The 19,598-nt window shown below is 43.5% G+C and overlaps 1 protein-coding gene across 1 annotated transcript in view; it reads right to left on the reverse strand.

Annotated features, from left to right (window-relative positions):
• Nucleotides 1–15,126, reverse strand: part of LOC115126264 (runt-related transcription factor 1-like) — a 71,853-nt gene extending 56,727 nt beyond the window's left edge. Inside the window, exons 1-2 of the mRNA XM_065026121.1 lie at nucleotides 13,301–15,126; nucleotides 10,122–10,278 (exon numbers count right to left, since the gene is read on the reverse strand). Coding sequence (XP_064882193.1) covers nucleotides 10,122–10,278; nucleotides 13,301–13,579 — 436 coding nt within the window. The 5' untranslated portion in view covers nucleotides 13,580–15,126. The remainder of the gene's footprint in view (nucleotides 1–10,121; nucleotides 10,279–13,300) is intronic.
• Nucleotides 15,127–19,598: the final 4,472 nt, after the last annotated feature.

Consider the following 19,598-nt stretch of genomic DNA (forward strand, 5'->3'; position numbering starts at 1 on the left):
TGGAATAGAGTTCCATGTAGCCATGGCTCTCCGTAGTACTGTGGAATAGAGTTCCATGTAGTCATGGCTCTATGTAGTACTGTGGAATAGAGTTCCATGTAGTCATGGCTCTATGTTGTACTGTGGAATAGAGTTCCATGTAGTACTGTGGAATAGAGTTCCATGTAGCCATGGCTCTATGTAGTACTGTGGAATAGAGTTCCATGTAGCCATGGCTCTATGTAGTACTGTGGAATAGAGTTCCATGTAGCCATGTCTCTATGTAGTACTGTGGAATAGAGTTCCATGTAGCCATGGCTCTCCGTAGTACTGTGGAATAGAGTTCCATGTAGCCATGGCTCTCCGTAGTACTGTGGAATAGAGTTCCATGTAGCCATGGCTCTATGTAGTACTGTGGAATAGAGTTCCATGTAGCCATGGCTCTATGTAGTACTGTGGAATAGAGTTCCATGTAGCCATGGCTCTCCGTAGTACTGTGGAATAGAGTTCCATGTAGCCATGGCTCTATGTAGTACTGTGGAATAGAGTTCCATGTAGCCATGGCTCTCCGTAGTACTGTGGAATAGAGTTCCATGTAGCCATGGCTCTCCGTAGTACTGTGGAATAGAGTTCCATGTAGCCATGGCTCTCCGTAGTACTGTGGAATAGAGTTCCATGTAGCCATGGCTCTCCGTAGTACTGTGGAATAGAGTTCCATGTAGCCATGACTCTATGTAGTACTGTGGAATAGAGTTCCATGTAGCCATGGCTCTATGTAGTACTGTGGAATAGAGTTCCATGTAGTCATGGCTCTATGTAGTACTGTGGAATAGAGTTCCATGTAGTCATGGCTCTCCGTAGTACTGTGGAATAGAGTTCCATGTAGCCATGGCTCTCCGTAGTACTGTGGAATAGAGTTCCATGTAGTACTGTGGAATAGAGTTCCATGTAGTCATGGCTCTCCGTAGTACTGTGGAATAGAGTTCCATGTAGCCATGGCTCTCCGTAGTACTGTGGAATAGAGTTCCATGTAGCCATGGCTCTCCGTAGTACTGTGGAATAGAGTTCCATGTAGCCATGGCTCTATGTAGTACTGTGGAATAGAGTTCCATGTAGTCATGGCTCTATGTAGTACTGTGGAATAGAGTTCCATGTAGCCATGGCTCTCCGTAGTACTGTGGAATAGAGTTCCATGTAGCCATGGCTCTATGTAGTACTGTGGAATAGAGTTCCATGTAGTCATGGCTCTCCGTAGTACTGTGGAATAGAGTTCCATGTAGCCATGGCTCTCCGTAGTACTGTGGAATAGAGTTCCATGTAGCCATGGCTCTATGTAGTACTGTGGAATAGAGTTCCATGTAGTCATGGCTCTATGTAGTACTGTGGAATAGAGTTCCATGTAGCCATGGCTCTCCGTAGTACTGTGGAATAGAGTTCCATGTAGCCATGGCTCTCCGTAGTACTGTGGAATAGAGTTCCATGTAGCCATGGCTCTCCGTAGTACTGTGGAATAGAGTTCCATGTAGCCATGGCTCTCCGTAGTACTGTGGAATAGAGTTCCATGTAGCCATGGCTCTCCGTAGTACTGTGGAATAGAGTTCCATGTAGCCATGGCTCTATGTAGTACTGTGGAATAGAGTTCCATGTAGCCATGGCTCTCCGTAGTACTGTGGAATAGAGTTCCATGTAGCCATGGCTCTCCGTAGTACTGTGGAATAGAGTTCCATGTAGCCATGGCTTTATGTAGTACTGTGGAATAGAGTTCCATGTAGCCATGGCTCTATGTAGTACTGTGGAATAGAGTTCCATGTAGCCATGGCTCTATGTAGTACTGTGGAATAGAGTTCCATGTAGCCATGGCTCTATGTAGTACTGTGGAATAGAGTTCCATGTAGCCATGGCTCTATGTAGTACTGTGGAATAGAGTTCCATGTAGTCATGGCTCTCCGTAGTACTGTGGAATAGAGTTCCATGTAGCCATGGCTCTATGTAGTACTGTGGAATAGAGTTCCATGTAGGCATGGCTCTATGTAGTACTGTGGAATAGAGTTCCATGTAGTCATGGCTCTATGTAGTACTGTGGAATAGAGTTCCATGTAGTCATGGCTCTCCGTAGTACTGTGGAATAGAGTTCCATGTAGCCATGGCTCTCCGTAGTACTGTGGAATAGAGTTCCATGTAGCCATGGCTCTATGTAGTACTGTGGAATAGAGTTCCATGTAGCCATGGCTCTCCGTAGTACTGTGGAATAGAGTTCCATGTAGCCATGGCTCTCCGTAGTACTGTGGAATAGAGTTCCATGTAGCCATGGCTTTATGTAGTACTGTGGAATAGAGTTCCATGTAGCCATGGCTCTATGTAGTACTGTGGAATAGAGTTCCATGTAGCCATGGCTCTATGTAGTACTGTGGAATAGAGTTCCATGTAGCCATGGCTCTATGTAGTACTGTGGAATAGAGTTCCATGTAGCCATGGCTCTATGTAGTACTGTGGAATAGAGTTCCATGTAGTCATGGCTCTCCGTAGTACTGTGGAATAGAGTTCCATGTAGCCATGGCTCTATGTAGTACTGTGGAATAGAGTTCCATGTAGGCATGGCTCTATGTAGTACTGTGGAATAGAGTTCCATGTAGTCATGGCTCTATGTAGTACTGTGGAATAGAGTTCCATGTAGTCATGGCTCTCCGTAGTACTGTGGAATAGAGTTCCATGTAGGCATGGCTCTATGTAGTACTGTGGAATAGAGTTCCATGTAGCCATGGCTCTCCGTAGTACTGTGGAATAGAGTTCCATGTAGCCATGGCTCTATGTAGTACTGTGGAATAGAGTTCCATGTAGCCATGGCTCTCCGTAGTACTGTGGAATAGAGCTCCATGTAGCCATGGCTCTATGTAGTACTGTGGAATAGAGTTCCATGTAGCCATGGCTCTATGTAGTACTGTGGAATAGAGCTCCATGTAGCCATGGCTCTCCGTAGTACTGTGGAATAGAGTTCCATGTAGCCATGGCTCTATGTAGTACTGTGGAATAGAGTTCCATGTAGTCATCGCTCTATGTAGTACTGTGGAATAGAGTTCCATGTAGCCATGGCTCTATGTAGTACTGTGGAATAGAGTTCCATGTAGCCATGGCTCTCCGTAGTACTGTGGAATAGAGTTCCATGTAGCCATGGCTCTCCGTAGTACTGTGGAATAGAGTTCCATGTAGTCATGGCTCTCCGTAGTACTGTGGAATAGAGTTCCATGTAGCCATGGCTCTCCGTAGTACTGTGGAATAGAGTTCCATGTAGTACTGTGGAATAGAGTTCCATGTAGTCATGGCTCTCCGTAGTACTGTGGAATAGATTTCCATGTAGCCATGGCTCTCCGTAGTACTGTGGAATAGAGTTCCATGTGGTCATGGCTCTCCGTAGTACTGTGGAATAGAGTTCCATGTGGCCATGGCTCTCCGTAGTACTGTGTCTGTTCTGGACTTGGACTTGGACTTGTCTCGAGTCAATTAGTAAATCAATTCAGGAGGAGAAATTTGCCTGAAAAGTCTTATAATAATAAGATGCACGGACTCACTCTGTGTGCAATAATAGTGTTTAATTAACATGATTTTTTGAATGACTACCTCATCTCCGTACCCCCACACATACAAGTATCTGTAAGGTCCCTCAGTAGAGCAGTGAATTTCAAACAGATTCAAACACAAAGATCAAGGAGGTTTTTCCATTGGCTCCCAAAGAAGGGCATCGATTGGTAGACGGGTAAAAATATAAAAAGAGGACATTGAATATCCCTTTGAGCATAGTGAAGTTATTAATTACACTTTGGATGGTGTATCAATACACCCAGTCACTACAAAGATACATGCGTCCTTCCTAACTCAGTTGGCGGAGAGGAAGGAAACCGCTCAGGGATTTCACCATGAGGTCAATGGGGACTTTAAAACAGTTACAGAGTTTAATGGCTGTGATAGGAGAAAACTGAGGATGGATCAACAACATTGTAGTTACTCCACAATACTAACCTAAAGGACAGAGTGAAAAGAAGGAAGCCTGTACAGAATAAAAATATTCCAAAATGTCATCCTGGTTGCAACAAGGCAATAATGTAATACTGCAAAATGTGGCAAAGCAATACATTTTTGTACTGAATACAAATTGTTATGTTTGGGAAAAATCCAATAAAACACATTACTCAGGAAACACTTAATATTTTCAAGCATAGTGGCGGCTGCATCATGTTATGGGTATGCTTGTAATAGTCAAGGACTTGAGATTTTCAGGATAAAAAAGAAACCGAATGGAGCTATGCACAGGCAAAATCGTAGAGGAAAACCTGGTTGCCTGGCAACCATTCTCCCTCAGGAGAATAATCCACCTTTCAGCAGGACAACAATCTAAAACACAGGGCCAAATCTCCACTGGAGTTGTTTACCAAGATGACAGGGAATGTTCCTGAGTGGCCGAGTTACAGTTTTGACATTCTACTTAAAAATCTATGTCAAGACCTGAAAATGGTTGTCAAGCAATGATCAACAACCAATTTGACAGAGCTTGAAGAATTTTTTAAAGAATAATGACCAAATGTTGAACAATCCAGGTGTGGAAAGTTCTTAGAGACTTACCCAGAAAGACTCACAGCTGTAATCGCTGCCAAAGGTGCTTCAGACTCATGGGTGTGAATAATAATAAGGTAAATGAGATATTTCTGTATTTCATTATCAATAAGTTGTCTAAAAACATGTTTTTACTTTGACATTATGAGGTATTGTGTGTAGATGGATGAACATTGGTTTTACATTCAGAACATTGAATAATTTTAAAACAGATATATAGATGTAGACCCTAACTGTGGCCTAAATTCAGATAGATACAGTGCATTTGGAAAGTATTCAGACCCCTTGAATATTTCCACATTTTGTTGAGTTAAATTTAGCCTTATTCTAAAATTGATTAAATAGTTTGTTTTTTTCCTCATCAATCTACTCACAATACACTAAAATGTCATAATGTCAAAAAAAATATATATTTTTTTTACATAAATATTCAGACCCTTTACTCAGTGCTTTGTTGAAGCACCTTTGGCAACAATAACAGACTTGAGTCTTCTTGGGTATGATGCTAGAAGCTTGGCACACCTGTATTTGGTGAGTTTCTCCCATTCTTCTCTGCAGATCCTCTCAAGCTCTGTCAATTTTAAAGGGCGAAAAATTTGATTTTCTTTCAAAAACTAAGGACATTTCTACGTGACTCCAATCTTTTGAACGGTAGTGTATTTGGTCAACAGCATGTGTGCAACAGCATGTGGTCAACAGCATGTGGTCAACAGCATGTGGTCAACAGTATGTGGTCAACAGCATGTGGTCAACAGCATGTGGTCAACAGTATGTGGTCAACAGCATGTGGTCAACAGCATGTGGTCAACAGCATGTGGTCAACAGCATGTGGTCAACAGCATGTGGTCAACAGCATGTGTGCAACAGCATGTGGTCAACAGCATGTGGTCAACAGTATGTGGTCAACAGCCTGTGGTCAACAGTATGTGGTCAACAGCATGTGGTCAACAGTATGTGGTCAACAGCATGTGGTCAACAGTATGTCGTCAACAGGTCAATAGTATTTGGTCAACAGTATGTGGTCAACAGTATGTGGTCAACAGCATGTGGTCAACAGCATGTGGTCAACAGTATGTGGTCAACAGCATGTGGTCAACAGCATGTGGTCAACAGTATGTGGTCAACAGCATGTGGTCAACAGTATGTGGTCAACAGCATGTGGTCAACAGTATGTGGTCAACAGCATGTGGTCAACAGTATGTCGTCAACAGGTCAATAGTATTTGGTCAACAGTATGTGGTCAACAGCATGTGGTCAACAGCATGTGGTCAACAGTATGTGGTCAACAGCATGTGGTCAACAGTATGTGGTCAACAGCATGTGGTCAACAGTATGTGGTCAACAGGTCAATAGTATTTGGTCAACAGTATGTGGTCAACAGTATGTGGGCAACAGTATGTGGGCAACAGCATGTGGTCAACAGTATGTGGTCAACAGCATGTGGTCAACAGGTCAACAGCATGTGGTCAACAGTATGTGGTCAACAGCATGTTGTCAACAAGTCAACAGTATTTGGTCAACAGCATGTGGTCAACAGCATGTGGTCAACAGCATGTGGTCAACAGTATTTGGTCAACAGCATGTGGTCAACAGTATGTGGTCAACAGCATGTGGTCAACAGCATGTGGTCAACACTATGTGGTCAACAGCATGTGGTCAACAGTATGTGGTCAACAGCATGTGGTCAACAGCATGTGGTCAACAGTATGTGGTCAACAGCTTTGAGGTCAACGGTATGTGGTCAACAGCATGTGATCAACAGGTCAACAGTATGTGGTCAACAGGTCAACAGCATGTGGTCGACAGAATGTGGTCAACAGCATGTGGTCGACAGATCGTGGTCAACACTATGTTGTCAACAGGTCAACAGTATGTGGTCAACAGTTCAACAGAATGTGGTCAACAGTATGTGGTTACCAGTATGTGGTCAACCGCATGTGGTCAACACTATGTGGTCAACAGGTCAACAGTATGTGGTCAACAGTTCAACAGAATGTGGTCCACAGAATGTGGTCAACAGTATGTGGTTAACAGTATGTGGTCAACACTATGTGATCAACATGTCAACAGTGTTTGTTCAGCAGTATGTGGTCAACACTATGTGGTCAACAGGTCAACAGTATGTGGTCCACACGTCAACAGTTTGTGGTCAACAGGTCAATAGTATATTGTCAACAGTATATGGTCAACAGTATGTGGTCACATATCAACAGTATGTGGTCAAAAGTATGTGGTCAACAGTATGTGGTCAACAGGTCAACAGTATGTGGTCACATGTCAACAGTATGTGGTCAACAGAATGTGGTCAACAGAATGTGGTCAACCGTATGTGGTCAACAGTGTGTGGTCAACAGGTCAACAGTATGTGGTCACATGTCAACAGTATGTGGTCAACAGAATGTGGTCAACAGAATGTGGTCAACCGTATGTGGTCTACAGGTCAATAGTATGTCGTCAACAGCATGTGGTCCACAACATGTGGTCTACAGGACAACAGTATGTGATCACATGTCAACAGTATGTGGTCAACAGTTTGTGGTCAACAGTATGTGGTCAACAGGTCAACAAGTCAACAGTATGTGGTCAACAGTATGTGGTCAACAGGTCAACAATATGTGGTCAACAGGTCAACAGTATGTGGTCAACAGGTCAACAGTATGTGGTCAACAGGTCAACAATATGTGGTCAACAGTATGTGGTCAACAGGTCAATCGTATATTGTCAACAGTATATGGTCAACAGTATGTGGTCAACATGTCAACAGTATGTGGTCAAAAGGTCAACAGTATGTGGTCACATGTCAACAGTATGTGGTCAACAGGTCAACAGTATGTGGTCAACAGTATGTGGTCAACAGCATGTGGTCAACAGTATGTGGTCAACAGGTCAACAGTATATGGTCAACAGCATGTGGTCAACAGTATGTGGTCAACAGGTCAACAGTATATGGTCAACAGTGTGTGGTCAACAGGTCAACAATATGTGGTCAACAGGTCAACAATATGTGGTCAACAGGTCAACAGTATGTGGTCAACAGGTCAACAGTATGTGATCAACAGGTCAACAGTGTGTGGTCAACAGGTCAACAGTATGTGGTCAACAGGTCAACAGTAAGTGGTCAACAGGTCAACAATATGTGGTCAACAGTATGTGGTCAACAGGTCAACAGTATGTGGTCAACAGGTCAACAGTATGTGGTCAACAGGTCAACAGTATGTGGTCAACAGGTCAACAGTTTGTGGTCAACAGGTCAACAGTATGTGGTCAACAGGTCAACAGTTTGTGGTCAACATGTCAACAGTATGTGGTCAACAGGTCAACAGGTGAACAGTGTGTGGTCGAGAGTCCTCCAATCCAGGAATTAAATAAATCATCAAAATAAAAGTATCTCGCTTTAAATCTTTTAGTAAAATGCTCCACAATGACTGGGCAGCAAAGCTAAAAGCACTCCTACCCTTCTTGGGTTTGGAAAATTTTATAAAATGCAATTTTGAGATCTCAGACGGTCGTGTCCATGAGTCTGTAGGTTGAATAAAATGCTGAAATATACTAGCAGCCTCCCTAAGAAGGCCTTGTAGAGTAACACGTTAGTCTGTCATTTTACGTTTAAGGAGGGTTTTGTGTTTGTTACAGATCTAAGAGCAGATTGGTAGAGCGTATCTAGTGTGTCTCGGTAGGACCCTTGGGTATTCATGTACAGAACATCACCATAGTCCAACAAAGGCTAAATAGTGGCTGCAACAAGGAATTTTCTATCTTAAAATTAAACCAAAACTAACTAACAAACTAGGGGCTTGTTTTGCTGAGTGACTAGCTGAGGCAGACTAGGGGCTTGTTTTGCTGAGTGACTATCTGAGGCAGACTATGGGCTTGTTTTGCTGAATGACTAGCTGAGGCAGACTAGGGGCTTGTTTTGCTGAGTGACAAGCTGAGGCAAACTAGGGGCTTGTTTTGCTGAATGACTAGCTGAGGCAAACTAGGGGCTTGTTTTGCTGAATGACTAGCTGAGGCAAACTAGGGGCTTGTTTTGCTGAGTGACTAGCTGAGGCAAACTAGGGGCTTGTTTTGCTGAGTGACTATCTGAGGCAAACTAGGGGCTTGTTTTGCTGTGTGACTATCTGAGGCAGACTAGGGGCTTGTTTTGCTGAATGACTAGCTGAGGCAGACTAGGGGCTTGTTTTGCTGTGTGACTAGCTGAGGCAGACTAGGGGCTTGTTTTGCTGAATGACTAGCTGAGGCAAACTAGGGGCTTGTTTTGCTGAGTGACTATCTGAGGCAGACTAGGGGCTTGTTTTGCTGAGTGACTAGCTGAGGCAGACTAGGGGCTTGTTTTGCTGAGTGACAAGCTGAGGCAAACTAGGGGCTTGTTTTGCTGAGTGACTATCTGAGGCAGACTAGGGGCTTGTTTTGCTGAGTGACTAGCTGAGGCAGACTAGGGGCTTGTTTTGCTGAGTGACTATCTGAGGCAGACTAGGGGCTTGTTTTGCTGAATGAGGGGGGAGGCTTACAAGTCGAAGAAAATCATCCCAACCGTGAAGCATGGGGGTGGCTGCATCATGTTGTGGGGGTGCTTTGCTGCAGGAGGGACTGGTGCACTTCACAAAATAGATGGCATCATGAGGGTGAAAATGATGTGGATATACTGAAGCAACGTCTCAAGACATCAGTCAGGAAGTTAAAGCTTGGTCGCAAATGGGTCTTCCAAATGGACTTTGACCCCAAGCATACTTCCAAAGTTGTGGTAAAATGGCTTAAGGACAACAAAGTCAAGGTATGGGAGTGGCCATCACAAAGCCCTGACCTCAATCCTATAGAACATTTGTGGTCAGAGCTGAAAGAGCATGTGCCAGCAAAGAGGCCTACAAACCTGACTCAGTTACACCGGCTCTGTCAGGAGGAATGGGCCAAAATACACCCAACTTAATGTGGGAAGCTTGTGGAAGGCTACCCGAAACATTTGAGGAAATGCTACCAAATACTAATTGAGTGTAATGTAAACTTCTGACCCACTGGGAATGTGATGAAATAAAAGCTGAAATAAATAATTATCTCTACTATTATTCTGACGTTTCACATTCTTAAAATAAAGTGGTGATCCTAACTGACCTAAAATAGGGAATTTTTACTTGGATTAAATGTCCGGAATTGAGAAAAACTGAGTTTAAATGTATTTGGTGGTGTATGTATGTAGACTTCCGACTTCAACTGTACGTAGATATGAAGATATAGACACTAACATGCGGCCTACATTCAGTTAGATATAGATCCAGATAGTATAGACACTAACATGCGGCCTACATTCAGTTAGATATAGATCCAGATAGTATAGACACTAACATGCGGCCTACATTCAGTTAGATATAGATCCAGATAGTATAGACACTAACATGCGGCCTACATTCAGTTAGATATAGATCCAGATAGTATAGACACTAACATGCGGCCTACATTCAGTTAGATATAGATCCAGATAGTATAGACACTAACATGCGGCCTACATTCAGTTAGATATAGATCCAGATAGTATAGACACTGACCCCGTCCACTGCGGCCCACGAAGCGCAGGTCGTTAAAGCGAGCCACCTGGTTCTTCATCACTCCCGATGCGTTCCGCAGCTCGGCCGAGTAGTTCTCATCGTTCCCCGCCATCACTGTTACGACCGTCCCATCAGTCACCTCTCCCAACCCCACAACCTGGAGAGGATTGGATGCTGGGATGTCATAGATGACTAAGCACAGAACGGAGCCTCCACACAAAATGGTGCCTAACTTTCCTTTGATACCTCACCCTTTTGGGGTGAAATAACTCATTAGATCGCTCATTATAATGACCTGATACTAGGAGAAACTGAATATAACCTGATACTGGGAGAAACTGACACTAACCGGATACTGGGAGAAACTGAAACTAACCTGATACTGGGAGAAACTGAAACTAACCGGATACTGGGAGAAACTGAATATAACCTGATACTGGGAGAAACTGAAACTAACCGGATACTGGGAGAAACTGAAACTAACCGGATACTGGGAGAAACTGAATATAACCTGATACTGGGAGAAACTGAAACTAACCGGATACTGTGAGAAACTGAAACTAACCGGATACTGGGAGAAACTGAATATAACCTGATACTGGGAGAAACTGAAACTAACCGGATACTGGGAGAAACTGAATATAACCTGATACTGGGAGAAACTGAAACTAACCGGATACTGGGAGAAACTGAAACTAACCGGATACTGGGAGAAACTGAATATAACCTGATACTGGGAGAAACTGAAACTAACCGGATACTGGGAGAAACTGAATATAACCTGATACTGGGAGAAACTGAAACTAACCGGATACTGGGAGAAACTGAAACTAACCGGATACTGGGAGAAACTGAATATAACCTGATACTGGGAGAAACTGAAACTAACCGGATACTGGGAGAAACTGAATATAACCTGATACTGGGAGAAACTGAAACTAACCGGATACTGGGAGAAACTGACACTAACCTGATACTGGGAGAAACTGAATATAACCTGATACTGGGAGAAACTGAAACTAACCGGATACTGGGAGAAACTGAATATAACCTGATACTGGGAGAAACTGAAACTAACCGGATACTGGGAGAAACTGAATATAACCTGATACTGGGAGAAACTGAAACTAACCGGATACTGGGAGAAACTGAATATAACCTGATACTGGGAGAAACTGAATATAACCTGATACTGGGAGAAACTGAATATAACCTGATACTGGGAGAAACTAAAAGAGGCAAAAATTGTATTTATACTATTACTATATTACATGTATGTTACAATTCAGTTGTTTATTTTTTTATTAACTGCCCAAGATAGTTTAAAGGTATAGATTTCCCTAAGGAGCTTTCAAATCCAATCACATTTTATTTATCACAAGCACAGAATACAACAGGTGTAAACTTTAACAGTGAAATGCTGACTGACGAGCCCTTTCTCAACAACGCAGAACTAAAGTAGGACATGTAATGATACTAGCCCATATAGTAGTAAATAGACTCGGTAGAAAGGTGGTTGGGCTGAGGATGAGGCCTTCTCACTGACACTATATTACAATGGTTCTGTTCTACATGGGATTAATCCTATTTTTTAAATTATATTTCTAAATCTCTTTTCAAACTTATATTTTGTATTTTTATATATACATGTCAATATCTTCTCCATCGTGTCAGTGAGTAGGACGTTTGAACATTATAGTGTGTAAACCGAGATAGCTGGAGGCTAGCTCTATACCATCTGATTACAGGTGAATAAACATAATTACAGGTGGAACTACGGCCCGCCGGTAGTCTAACAGGTAACAGCGATATGTAATAATAAAACCATGTTAATGACCATGGGGTGAAATTAGAACGTATTGTCAACACCAAATAAATACTTAGAAACACGATCGTTTAATGTACAGATTAATCTTCTATCAGTGTTTTAGTTATATTAATATGATTTGACTGGGATTTGAACAACGTTCAGCACGCACGCTTTGCGGCCTGTGATGACATTGACAACAAAATAGGCCTACATTGAACGGCAAAAAAAGGTATTCATTGGAAGAAAAAAATAGAAAACATTATCAGACGAAAATTATTGTATATATTATTTATTTTGTGTATAATTATTTTTTTACGCAGCAAAATTAAAGGATGAGTTATATGAGTTTGGTGTTCCCGGTAATGCTCTAGGCCTATATGTTAAATCAACATCCGTAATTAAATGAATATATATTTACAAGGAACAGATGAAGTTGTATAATTGTGGAAAAAAAATCTAGACCTAAATTGAAATATTTAGAAATATTTTCATCAAACGCATCTATTTTCGTGTTTATTTAGGACACCGTATATATAACGGTAGCTGTATGCCTGCATTTCATTTGATGTAATTATGTTTTCGAATTTAATTACAATTAGGACAGCAAATGTGTAAAATGTCCCTCAATTTCGAAGTTCATTTGAGTGGTGAAAAATATAATTATTTCAGTAAGCGTGAGGTGTATATCATATCTTTAAAGGCGCTGTGATTAATAACACCAGTCTGTCTATCTGTCTGTCTCCCAACGGCTGAGACAATAACAGAGATGTGTCATGAACATTGGTTTTAAAATATGTAGTTGATGAAAGTTAACATACACAAGATGTCTCAATTTCACGCCCCGCTGCTCCCAATTATCAGCTTTACACAATAACGCTTTGTTAATTATCAGGTTTACACAATAACGCTTTGTTAATTATCAGGTTTACACAATAACGCTTTGTTAATTATCAGGTTTACACAATAACGCTTTGTTAATTAAATCCTCTACGAAGCACGCGACTCTTGTCTGCTCTGCTCTCCTCAATCCAAATCTGTTTAAAGAAACCAGCCACATCTGCAGACCTGCTATAGCGAACACAAATATTATAGGAATAGGCCGAACACAAATTATTATTATAATTTGTAAAACTAATTTTATGGCAGAGCAATAGCCTACTATTTTATAAAACATAAACACATTAATTTTCCCGGCCCAAACCCCCCGGTACAGAAATTTAAAAGAAGACGTTTTCTCCCCGTTGCTACGTAGGCCTACAACATATTTGAAGTTAAGTAGTGTAAAGGTTGTTTTTCCCAGATATATTTAATATAACATATAAATATGTATAAAGAGAGTGTATAAAGTTATAAAGATAATGTAATTTACCTTGAAGGCGACAGGCAGCGTCTTGTTGCAGCGCCAGTGAGACGGTAAAACCGAGCAGAGGAAGTTTGGGCTGTCAGTCCGGACCAGTTCCGCCGGGTGGTCCGCTATGATCTCCGCCATGCTCCGGTTCTCCTGCAGGCGCAGCCTTGGCACCGTGCTGTCTTGCTGCCCGGTCCCGGTCGGCGTGTTGAGCTCGTTCATCTTGGCCGGGACCGGCTGGAGGCTACCGGACGGCGGGCTAAACCTCCGCGTGGCGCTGGGATCTACGGGAATGCGCATTACAACAGACTAGGTTACAGCACAGCCTCTAGATACTGGAAAGAGTCAAGACCACACGCCAGTTCTCCTCTCCTCTCCTCCTTAGCGACTCAGCCAGTCTGTCTGTCTGCTCGACGCAGTTGAGAAACTTCAGCTCTCGGGACAACGGAAAATGGGACTCGCTAAATGTCTCTCCACTGCAGAGTTCCCTGGGCGCCTCGGTGCCTCAAAATAAAACCGTCTCCAGCTACAAAACCACATCTGAACGGGCGAGTTGGATTTTTTTTAGGACATATTCATTGTTAAGTCCGCGTCAAAACACCAGACCGATTTCATCATGTGTGAATTTAATTAAGTCTGATATAAAATAAAAAAAATCCAAAATAATCTATAATTAACCTACTAAAAGAAACAAAACACAAAACTCTCCCTTCAGTAGTCAGCGGCTCCAGGTGCGTCTGCGGGTCTTTGTGCCAAATTGAAAAAGCCCTCGAGCCTGCGGGCGATTACATGTACAGAACACGTTCAAAGGCACGAGAATAAACGTGCGAAAACGGATTTGAACAATCTTCTACAATGTTGTTTATTGCCAGTAGTATATATATTTCAACAAAATGTACATCAGCCAAATGTATTCCCAACCTAGCCCATGTAACACAATCGTTAATGCATTAATGTAGCCTATATGACAGGGTTAAACTGTGGTTGGATTAGATACAAGCTGTGAGTCGGTGAGATAAAGGGGAAAGTCGTCTCCATGTTTAGGTTTAGTAGCCATGATACCGTGCTGCGGAAAGGAGGCCGGGCTTCCCGGTGCCTCTTGCTGACGGTTTGTGGTTTATATAGGGTATCTATCCGGTGCCCGGCGCTTAACGTGCTGATGACACACCACGTGGTGTCTCCGGGACCTATTGGTGCCCTTCCCCATCTACCAATGACCAATATGTTACCGGTTAGGTTACTGATGCTACAGAGGACATGCCGCTCTGATGACGGGTTTAATATTAAATACATATTATAGCCTACACGTGTAACCAGTTTAACAGTTTTATGAATATCGTTGTATGATTAAAAGTGTCATATAACAGTGCCTACAAGCAGGAAACCCCCAATAGAGGCACTACATGCTCTAAATAAATACATACCGAGATGCCGTCCATTCCCCATACAGGCCAGGACTTTTTAACATTACAAATGAACATTGTGGCAGTCGGGTTGATTCCCTCTCGCTACAGTCCATCAGATCACAGCAGGATAGTCTCCCCGCATGCCTTCTGTCGCTCAAGCACGTGGCGAACTGCAAAACCGTTGACATTCACATTATCTGTGGTCTTCTGTCTCTATAAATGTGTCCCCTAATGTAGACTAGTCTCGTCGTTACAATGCTTTGTCCAGGACCCGAATGAAGGGAAAAGCAGCGTCAGGACTCAGACTGGAAGTGAACACACAGGGAGCGGTGAGCTACTGAGTCACCGGCGGGCTGGGGAGGGGAGTCAGGTAGGAAACAGACAGACAGACAGACAGCTGGGGAGGGGAGGGGAGTCAGGTACGAAACAGACAGACAGACAGCTGGGGAGGGGAGGGGAGTCAGGTAGAAAACAGACAGACAGACAGCTGGGGAGGGAGGGAGTCAGGTAGGAAACAGACAGACAGACAGCTGGGGAGGGAGGGGAGTCAGGTAGGAAACAGACAGACAGACAGCTGGGGAGGGGAGGGGAGTCAGGTAGGAAACAGACAGACAGACAGCTGGGGAGGGGAGGGGAGGGAGTCAGGTAGGAAACAGACAGACAGACAGCTGGGGAGGGGAGGGAGTCAGGTAGGAAACAGACAGACAGACAGCTGGGCAGGGAGGGGAGTCAGGTAGGAAACAGACAGACAGACGGCTGGGCAGGGGAGGGAGTCAGGTAGGAAACAGACAGACAGACAGCTGGGGAGGGGAGGGAGTCAGGTAGGAAACAGACAGACAGACAGCTGGGCAGGGAGGGAGTCAGGTAGGAAACAGACAGACAGACAGCTGGGGAGGGGAGGGGAGTCAGGTAGGAAACAGACAGACAGATGGGGAGGGGAGGGGAGTCAGGTAGGAAACAGACAGACAGACAGCTGGGCAGGGGAGGGGAGTCAGGTAGGAAACAGACAGACAGACAGCTGGGGAGGGGAGGGGAGTCAGGTAGGAAACAGACAGACAGACAGCTGGGGAGGGGAGGGGAGTCAGGTAGGAAACAGACACAGGGGAGCAGGCGGAATTGACATTCCCTTACCGACAGGCCCTTGAGCAAGGCCCTTAACCCCACAGTGTGGGGGGGTTATAAAGCTTGAACCTGTGTTTGCCTCAGCTGTATGTATGAGGTCTACTGTTTGGGGGTGTTGTGAAAGGAGCAAAATACACATTGGAATGCAATTGGAATGCTGACTGCAGGAATGTCCACCAGAACTGTTGTCAGAGCATTTCAAGTTCATTTCTCTACCATAAGCCGCCTCCAAAAGTTGTTTTTAGAGAATTTGGCAGCCGGCCTCAGAGACCACGTGTAACTACTCCAGCACAGGACCTCCTCATTCGGCTTCTTCAGCTGCGTGATCGTCTGATACCAGCCACCCAGACAGCTGATGGAACTGAAGAGTATTTCTGTCTGTAATAAAGCCCTTTTGTGGGGTATTCTGATTGGCTGGGCCTGGCTGCCCATCATGTGAATCCATAGATTAGGGCCTAATTTATTTATTTCAATTGACTGATTTCCTTATATGAACTGTAACTCAGTAAAATCGTTGAATCTTCCATTTACATTTTTCTTCAGTATATGTTAGAACATAATGACAATACATAATAAAATTTTAAAAAACACGTTGCTATTCTTTTGTTCATTTTTTTAAACTGTTCATTAAATTATATTCTTACCTCAAAATATTAGTATTTATTAATAGTAGTAGGATTAATTCCTAAATTGCCCAAGCAGGGTTCAATGTGGAACTGCTTTGGTTCTGTGAATAATAACCTCTAGGGTTCTGATCAAAGAGTTCTATATAGAAGAACCATGTACGAAGCAAGCAATGAAACGCTTTTTCGATAATTAAGGAACCTTTTTTTCCCTAAGAGTGTAGACTACCGTCAGGCTGGAGGAAGGACGCTCCGGCACAGAAAACAGCTTACAAAACAAACGGGAATAAAGGTTTTTCAGAATTTAATACATTCACATTGTAAAGATAACTTGACAAATTAATGAGTCTACATTTTGAATCGCTAATTTTGCTAGTTAATTATTAACACGATCAATGAAGACAACAAACGGGAAAAATGAGCACCAACACATTTACTCCCCTTACATTGCAGCAGACTATAGAGAACCGTTGGCAAATTTAGACATTTATTTAGACTTAAACCATGGCATTGTTGAACACTTGTTTCTGATTGGCTTGAAGGGCATTCTAAAGTGTGCATTATTTCCTTATAATGCACGGTATATCAGCACGGTAGAATTCAATGGCTTCAGTTTTTTTACATGTTCTACGTTTTGAGCTGCTTTTGAAAGCAGAAGTTGAATCGAAAACATTATTGGCGTTGTTGAACTAGATGTTCATAATAGCAAGCAAAAGGACTGACGGTTTGGTTAACTAAACTAGCAGGTCTGTTTGTTTGGTTACCACGACAACTACTGTAGCTAGTATAATTGCTAGTATAATTGCTAGCTACTTCGTTGGGTGGTGAACACGACGTGTTAGATTATAGCCAGGGTATAAAAGGGAGAATCAACTTGGGGCTCGATGCGTTCTCTGGAAAATAATGCAACTTCCACGTTGTTCATTGTGTTCCACTGAACGCGTAGCCCCTCGTTTATTTTCCCTTACTTATTTCACCCCCCCCTCCCCTCCCCCCCAAAAAAGGCAAATCCTGTAAAGGGAATTTTATTTTTAATGGGAAATTGAAATTGGAATATTGAAAGTAGAAACTGAGGCCGATGGGAAACGTCAGTTCGCTCTCTCATGTCACGTCATTGTTCCTACGTTTAACTTCTTAATTAAACAATGTTTTTTAAATTTTATTTCATAACACAGACGTTTGTAACAGGGTCTGAGACGGGATATATGACTGTTGGAATTAATAGGCACACTTTGCCTCTGTAGACACGTCATGCACTTCTGTGGTGAGCAAATGGCTAAGTGACCTCTCCTTTACACACACACACACACACACACACACACACACACACACACACACACACACACACACACTACTGTTTCTACTTTGTCAGTTAGTCTCAAGACTAAGACGGGATTTTTGCCATGCTGGCCTGTTGTGCTTTTCACGTTAACATGGCATTTTGTCTCAATGTGATTTCCCACGGATGACAGCATAGGAAACTAACAGATATATTTAAATCGGTTGACGCTGGACAGTGGGTAAACTTCTGAGGGCATAACTATACTATTATTACCCTGAGAAGAAGACTGTTTCATGAATCATTTTAAACTCTTTTTCCAGAATGTTTAGAAACTCTGTCCGAGACTTTGATGTTCTAAGTGTTTCAAAAGAAGGTGATTCATAACGTGTCTCTCTACCCTCTCTACACCCTCTACACCATCTCTACCCTCTACACCGTCTCTACTGTAGAGGGCATCTCTACCCTCTCTACACCCTCTCTACTGTAGAGGGCATCTCTACCCTCTCTACACCCTCTCTACTGTAGAGGGCATCTCTACCCTCTCTACACCCTCTCTACTGTAGAGGGCATCTCTACCCTCTCTACACCCTCTCTACTGTAGAGGGCATCTCTACCCTCTCTACACCCTCTCTACTGTAGAGGGCATCTCTACCCTCTCTACACCCTCTCTACTGTAGAGGGAATCTCTACCCTCTCCACGCCCTCTCTACTGTAGAGGGCATCTCTACCCTCTCTACGCCCTCTCTACTGTAGAGGGAATCTCTACCCTCTCTACTGTAGAGGGAATCTCTACCCTCTCTACTGTAGAGGGAATCTCTACCCTCTCCACGCCCTCTCTACTGTAGAGGGCATCTCTACCCTCTACACCCTCTCTACACTCCACACCCCCTCTACCCTCTCTACACTTGACACCCTCTCTACCCTCCACACCCTCTCTACACCCCCTCTACCCTCTCTACACTCTACACCCTCTCTACCCCCACACCCTCTCTACCCTCTACACCCTCTCTACCCTCTACACCCTCTCTACCCTCTACACCCTTTCTTCCCTCTACACCCTCTCTACCCTCTACACCCACTATACCCTCTCTACCCTCTACACCCTCTACCCTCTACACCCTCTCTACCCTCTACACCCTCTCTACCCTCTACACCCTCTATACCCTCTACACCCTCTCTACCCTCTACACCCTCTCTACCCTCTACACCCACTATACCCTCTACACCCTCTCTACCCTCTACACCCACTATACCCTCTCCTCTCCTCTCCTCTCCTCTCCTCTCCTCTCCTCTCCTCTCCTCTCCTCTCCTCCCTCTTCCCTCTCCTCTCTTCTCTTCTCTTCTCCTCTCTTCTCTTCTCCTCTCCTCTCCTTTCACTCTCCCTCTCCTCTCCTCTCCTCTCCTCTCCTCTCCTCTTCTCTCCTCTCCTCGCCAAACTCTGCCACGCCCTTCTGTGTTCTGAAAAAGGTTTAACTGCAGTTAATTTATATTCTGGGTCTTTACTAAACCGGCCAGCACAGTTAGCCCCCTAACTTGACTTTACAATTCATGCATCTATGTAGATAATGGACATTTTGATATTTCTGTGAGAGGTATGGGTGCGAGTGCGTGGTGAGTGTGTGTGATGTGTGCTGGTTTATGCCTGTGTGTGTGTGGCGGCTGTGTGTTGAGGATGTGGGAGATATATAAAGTTTAAAGCCCTGACACATTGTGTTACAGAGGACATAAAGACTGCTAGACTTATACTTCCCCTCTCTGAACCTCGCCGCGCCCCATGCAACACAAATATGGTTCAGATTTGTCCAACATTCCCCAAGATCAGCTTCTTATGGACCGACGAACTGATAAACAGGACAAAATGACAGTAAAACTTTGATGGTGCAAAA

This window comes from Oncorhynchus nerka, linkage group LG13 (genome assembly GCF_034236695.1).
Source record: "Oncorhynchus nerka isolate Pitt River linkage group LG13, Oner_Uvic_2.0, whole genome shotgun sequence".
Lineage (NCBI taxonomy): Eukaryota > Metazoa > Chordata > Actinopteri > Salmoniformes > Salmonidae > Oncorhynchus > Oncorhynchus nerka.